Genomic DNA, 6,747 nt, shown 5'->3' on the forward strand with positions numbered 1-6,747 from the left:
TTCATTCCAATAAAAGAAATACATAATCTAGAAAGAAAAAATTCAATGGATGCAGAAATTAAGAGAAAGATCAATCAATTGTTACCTTATTTAAAAGTCAATCAATTTGATATATTGTCATTTGAACTCTCCATTGCATTGATCAATTCGATTGGTGTGTCAATTATAGTACCTTCCACATCAGATCTGACCCAACTCACATCGACATCACTATCACCATATGAATGTTCTATATTTTGTCTATCTTGTAATGTACTTTGTATATTTGTCTGATCTGATTCACCATGATCTTCGCCTCCCATGTCAAAAATATCTCTAATCTTTGTATTTATGACAACTTGCCATTCAGGCCTTTGTGGATCAGCAACGTAGAACACTTGCTCTATTTGTGACAGTAATACAAATAGGTCAGCAAATTGATCTTGGTCATTGTATTGTAAATGGTTAAAATTGACAAGGACAAATCCGAGGTCATCTTTCTCCACTCCCTTTCTAAGATTAGCCCAATCACATTTAAATAACATTACTTTGAAATCAATTACTTTCTTAAAAAATCCATAATACATGATATATCTCTCAATAGGGTGTGTATCTTTTGAAATAGAAAAGTCTTCTGTCAATGCCGTTAAAAGAACCCCACTATTTTGAGTTTTTCTATTATTCTCATGTACCTTACTATGAAACTTGATGCCATTAATAATGTATTCATCATAATTTCTTGCATCTAAATTAGGACCTCAAGCCAGCCATCTGATATGATTAGGCACCTCGAACCCATTCTCGCGTAGATTCAATATCTAAATAAATAAAAATTAAGATATGTATAATTAGAGATCTAAACATATAATCATGATATAGTATATAATCTAACTCTCTTCAATTAAATTTGGGTTGAACTTACATGCTCATTGAACCATTTTGGAAACTCCTTAGCATGCTTCGTTCTTACCAAATATGGGCGAGCTCTACGACCCATCGACCTTTGGATTTGTGCATAATGAAGCCTACATAGTAAGTGAAGAATCTCTTATATACTAATATTTTCTTATAAGAATATAAATTATAATTTTTTTACTCCAACATAAACATTTTGTGTAAACATAATTTATATGTAATACTTACTCACGATATTCTTCTAATCCTTTAGAGTTCTTGAGCACGTACCGATGTGCCTGGTCCCTTTCTATAATGTCGAGTCGTATCATCTCGTACTTCCCTATTGGCCTACCTGCTCTTGAGAATATAGAAGATGGATCGTATGTTTCTGTTGACCCCGCATTTCTTGGTAGTCTAGTTGACCTTGTTTCCACATCTTCAAGGTATCTAGAGTAATAGGTCAAACACTTATCTGCAAGATATCCTTCTGCTATAGATGCCACTGGCCGACTAGGGTTACGCATCTAGTCTTTCAATCGTTTGAGAAACCTAATTACAATCAAATTTATAGTTAATGTATTCAACATATTAAAAAGCCTACACAAGTTATCTTATTGTTTAAGAAAAAATGAAAATTTAACACTAACCTTTCTATTGGATACATCCAACGGTATTGAACAAGACCAGCCAAGCTAGCTTCATGGGCTAAATGAACAATCAGGTGTACCATAACATCAAAGAATGTAGGCGGAAAAAGCCTTTCCATCTTGCATGGTGTTAAGACAACACTTTCACCAATCCTCTTGAAGTCTTCCTCCTTCCCAACTTTACTACATAACTCTTGAAAAAATGCACTAACCTCTATCAATACAATGCTAACATTCTTAGGCAATATGTTACGCACTGCAATTGGAAGAAGTTGTTGCATCATAATATGAGAATCATGGCTCTTCATTCCAATAATCTTACGTTTTTGCACACACTGTGAAATATTACTACAAAGTCCATCTGGAACCTTTACACCCCTTAAAACTGTGCAAAACAAATCTTTGTCAGTGGTAGACATTGTGTAGCTTGCTAGAGGTACGAACAACTTATTCTTGCCTTCAATGACCTTTGGTTGAAGATCTAATCGTATTTTCATGTCTCTCAAATCTAAACGTGCATTCACGTTATCCTTTGACTTTTCTTTTTGATCCAACAAAGTGTTAACGATATTATCACAGACATTCTTCTCAATATGCATCACATCTAAATTATGACGGACTAGATTATCTTTCCAGTATGGCAAGTCAAAAAATATACTCTTCTTCTTCTAGTTGTATGGAAGCTCTGGCTGTTTTAACCTCCTTTGCTTCTTCTTCCCACTTTGTTTATTATTTTCTTTACCAAATGGGGGAAAATCAACATATTTTAAATGTTCCAATATGTCGTTCCCTAATAGTTGCTTTAGCTGGAGTCTATGTTCCTCATGGCCATCAAAACTCCTTTTGTCTCGTCGAAATCGATGTTCTTGTGAAAGGAATCGACGATGGCCCAAATAACAATGTTTTTTGTCATATTTTAGCCAACGAGAAGAAGTCTCACTGTTGCAACATGGACAAGCATAAGCACTATTACTCCATCCTGAGAGGATTGCATATGCTGGAAAATCATTAATGGTCCATAACAAACATGCTTTTAGATTAAATTTCTCCTTCTTAAATGCATCATAAGTCTCAACTCCATTGTACCATAAATCTTTTAGCTCTTCTATCAATGGCTGTAAATATACATCTATATCATTCCCAGGCTATTCTGGTACAGGAATAAGCAAAGTAAGAATGAAGTAGTCTGGCTTCATGCACATCCATAGCGGCAAATTATAAGGCATCACCACAACAGGCCATACACTATGAGTTGATCTCATATGCTTGTATGGATTGAATCCATCACTTGCTAACCCGAGTCTGATATTACGAGGCTCCTCACTAAAAAGTTGATGCAATCTATCAAACTCCTTCCATGATGCCATCTCATATTAAATGAGGTTTTGGATGAAATGTATAACCTCTACAACCTTGTGATTAAAGGAAAATGACGTAATGTCTTAGCCGAAAATTTCTTTCCTTTACTTGTATATCTTGATGCCCCACATTTATAACAAGATGTGGCTTTCTCTGCTCCTTTCCAAAACAACATACAATCATTTGGGCAGACATCAATCTTGTTACAGTTGAGCCCCAAATCTTTGATAATTTTCTTTGTTTCCTACATATTCTTTGCCAATGTATTTGGATTTGGAAGCGCCTCTCGCAACAAATCTAACAGCATTGACAATGCTTTGTCGGTCATGTTGCAAAGGCACTTTATATGATAAAGACGAAGAATGAAGGATAATCTAGTAAATTTCATGCATCCTGGGTACAACTCCTTCTTTAAATATTCAATTAATCGTTCAAATTTATCTGCCTCTATACTTGCTCCCTTTGTACCATCACCTATGTCACCATCCTCAACATCTTCATTTGTATTTCTTCCCTGCAGCTCATCTAACATGGTGTGTGTACCATCATATGTTTCACCTTCATCTTGTATCACAGTATTAACATATAGACTTTCATGTGAAGATGTACCTTCCCCATGAAAAATCCATCTCGTATAATTCCATAGAATTCCATCACAAACCAAATGTTCATACGCTATGTCTCTAGTCATCCACAGTTGGTTTATACATTTTACACATGGGCATAGGATGCGATCCCCTATGGATGCATTAGAAAATGCAAATTCTAAGAATTTTGTTACCTCTAGTCTGTATTGTGGAGATAACTTGTTTAATGGATCTCTTGAACTTTCAATCCATGACCTAGACATATTTTCCACACTAACTGCTAAAAAGCAAAAGCAGCAATGTTAGAAAGATATCTGGGGTATATGCTAAGAGTACTAGCGTTAAACATTTAACATGAGTAACCTTATATAATAAACACATGTAGCCAATCTTCTACCATTAAAAGCGCACCAGCTAGTATATGTTTGGTAAACTAAATCAAGTTAAAAATCTTACATTTTGGAGGTTAATACAATAAAATACACTATTATTAGTTATTGCATCCAAGGAAAAAAGAGAAAACAATATACAAATAAAAATATTATTCTTACCCGAGGATTAATCTCAACATTCCCACCTAACTCAACCTTCTCCATATTTTGACAAATGAAGTGATAAGTTGATTTTTCAGAAATTTGAAACAAGTTACAATTTAGTGAGTTTCGAGAACATCTAATTTAAGAATGTATGAATTGAAATAATATTCAAGCTGGGCCAACCCAGTGTAGCAATCATCAGCATTCCCATATCCATATCTATACTAGCAAACATCACAATATCCATAGCATTAGCTAACCCATTTCTCCGTCAACCAAACATCAAAATTTAAAAATAAAATCTCTATAAAATCAAGATCATGAAAAAAAGTAAAATAATGGCCATTATACCATAAGTGATCATGAACATACATAGTAATACATGCCAATACAATCACTGGTACTCGATTGAATTAAAGTCTTCAATTTGAAATAGATTTTTTTTTTTTTTGCTACATCATTATTCCGCAAGGCATAATGAGATGGGCCAAATGTGATGAGATTTTGGTGTTCATACACATCCCATAACACCCTACCCACCGCCCCACCCCCACAAAAAAAACAAAAACAGAGACACACTCTCTTCCTCTCACTGGTTCCTCTTCTTGCAGCCTGGATATTTATGGGGAAAATTTGGACCTGTCTTTTTCAGGAAAGAAAGCCAGAATTCAACTCTATTAGACAGAATGAAGACGACGCAGCACATTGCATTTGCATTCCAAATGAGACAATCAAAGAAACTGACCAATTTTATTAAAGAAATAAATAACAGTTGATGGGCATCCCTGGCCAGTTCCACCAAAAATCCTTGCCTAATCAATCTAGAAATCTGGCATATTAGCATATGGCAGAAGTATTTACATCTAGGAAAAGAGCTATGGTTTCCAACATTTGCATAATCAACTGTTGGAGAGTGATTTCCATGTTATCTCCTTCCCAAGTGTACAGTCTTCTACTGATATCCACCTCTATTTCATTGTCTGTTCGACCTTGAACTACCTTAACTGAATAAACCATAGCTAGTAATCCCAATCATCTAACATGTTTTCTTTAGACGACGACAACGACGTCGATGATCAAATCAAATCAAACCCTTCTGATTTCATGTGTATCTGTTAGAAATTTATCTAGATATCTCTGTCTTTCATTGCCTCAATATGTATTTATATTCTTGTATGTTCACTAACTAACTAGTGGTGGAATGAAAAGGTAATATAAAGAATTGAGTGTAAAGGAAGAAAATATATAGTGGAAGCTTTAAAGGGTATTGCATTGTAATTGTAATGGAGTTGTCCCTTTGAGCGGTAATGGTAGATGACAAAGGAGAAGCTAAGGGACCATTTACTAATCTTGGGAGTAGTAATCTATTTAATTGATGAGGAATACAACGTATGGACGAAAGGCAATAATGGCAACACAATCCACATTAAACCGATATTGGCCGGAAACCCAGGTCCAAACCTTCCATCGAAGCCTTCCGTTCACCTTCAGACTTAAAACCAGACTACCTGTTGTCTGATCCCAACCCACTTCGTAACCAAGAGATGGGGCCACGGGGAGGCCCTGTCCTACCAAGGAAGCTGTCAACAGATTGCTATCTTCATGGCCTTGATAGAATGGAGGAAGAGAAGTGTAGAGAGTAATCTGTTGGCCCTTGTAGGAGGCGTAAACTTGGAGTTGGTCGTAGTAGACCCCAACCTTCTTATTTGGGTTCATGGTGACCATAGTGACTTGTATGGAAAAGTTGAGAAGGTGAGGTGTTGTGACGTCTAATTGGTAGATATCGGCTTCTTTGAGGTAGAACTCAAGCTTAGAGGGGCGTAGGATGAGCCAGACAAGGAAGATGAGTGAGAAAACAGAGAGAAGAAAGGTCGAGAAGGTGTAGAGTAGCCTCTTGGGTAGGTTTTCTATGTTGAATCTGTTCTTATTGGCACAGTGCTTTGGAGATTTGGTGTGGAACTGAGACATTTGCTAAGAGTAGGTGGGAGGTGGTAAGTGGAACTCTGGAAGGGAGGAGTTAGTTGGTTCTTAGTACAAAGTAGTGAAGACTAGGTGATGTCTCAATGTTATAAGGCAAGCCACAATGGAAGAGAAGAGAGGAGATTTGGGGGCTGGATTAAATAAAGGAGAAGCAACAAACAAACAAACAAACCAACAAACCAACCAGGACGCATTCAGCAATCAGCATTCACGAAATAAAGCAGCAATTGTAATTGTAATCTGTTTAATTGATGAGGACAAAACATATCAATGGGAAGCAATTCATACTTGTTAAAGCCATTAACGGTCCTACGTAGATAAGTAATATATATGACCACAGACCAGTTCCAACCTCTCAATTCTCCCACCACATCCAAGTAAAAGAAATAAACCAAAGTAAATGTAAAAAACCAAAGTAAATTTACCTCCTTTTTCATCTATTAGGGAGCACAACAACAGCAAATAGAGCAATCAAAATTAACAAAACCGAAGTGTAAAACAAGGGGTAAGATAGAAACTATACCTAGATTGCTTTCTCGCCCACAGCCTCTGTAACGTCACTGCTGGCAGAGGTTAGACCAGAGAGAGAGGGATTGAGGGGGGAGCAGAATTGATCCGTGAAGAGAGAGAGAGAGAGAGAGAGAGAGAGAGCGTGATAGGAAAGAGGAGTTTTAGTTAGAGGAGAGACGTGAGAGAGAGGGGCTAAAGGTAGAGGAGAGACGTGAGAGAGGGAGACTTTGTTTTTTTTTTTTTTTTCAAGAG

General features: G+C 36.5%; 1 protein-coding gene across 1 annotated transcript; it reads right to left on the bottom strand.

Moving 5' to 3' along the window:
• Window positions 1-5,256: 5,256 nt before the first annotated feature.
• Window positions 5,257-6,071, bottom strand: LOC122080822 (NDR1/HIN1-like protein 26). The gene has a single exon (XM_042647684.1). The coding sequence runs from the start codon at window positions 5,971-5,973 to the stop codon at window positions 5,374-5,376; it is 600 nt and encodes a 199-aa protein (XP_042503618.1). The 5' UTR covers window positions 5,974-6,071; the 3' UTR covers window positions 5,257-5,373.
• Between the last annotated feature and the right edge of the window lie 676 nt (window positions 6,072-6,747).

The sequence above is a fragment of the Macadamia integrifolia genome, chromosome 6 (genome assembly GCF_013358625.1).
Source record: "Macadamia integrifolia cultivar HAES 741 chromosome 6, SCU_Mint_v3, whole genome shotgun sequence".
In the NCBI taxonomy this organism is placed as follows: Eukaryota; Viridiplantae; Streptophyta; class Magnoliopsida; order Proteales; family Proteaceae; genus Macadamia; species Macadamia integrifolia.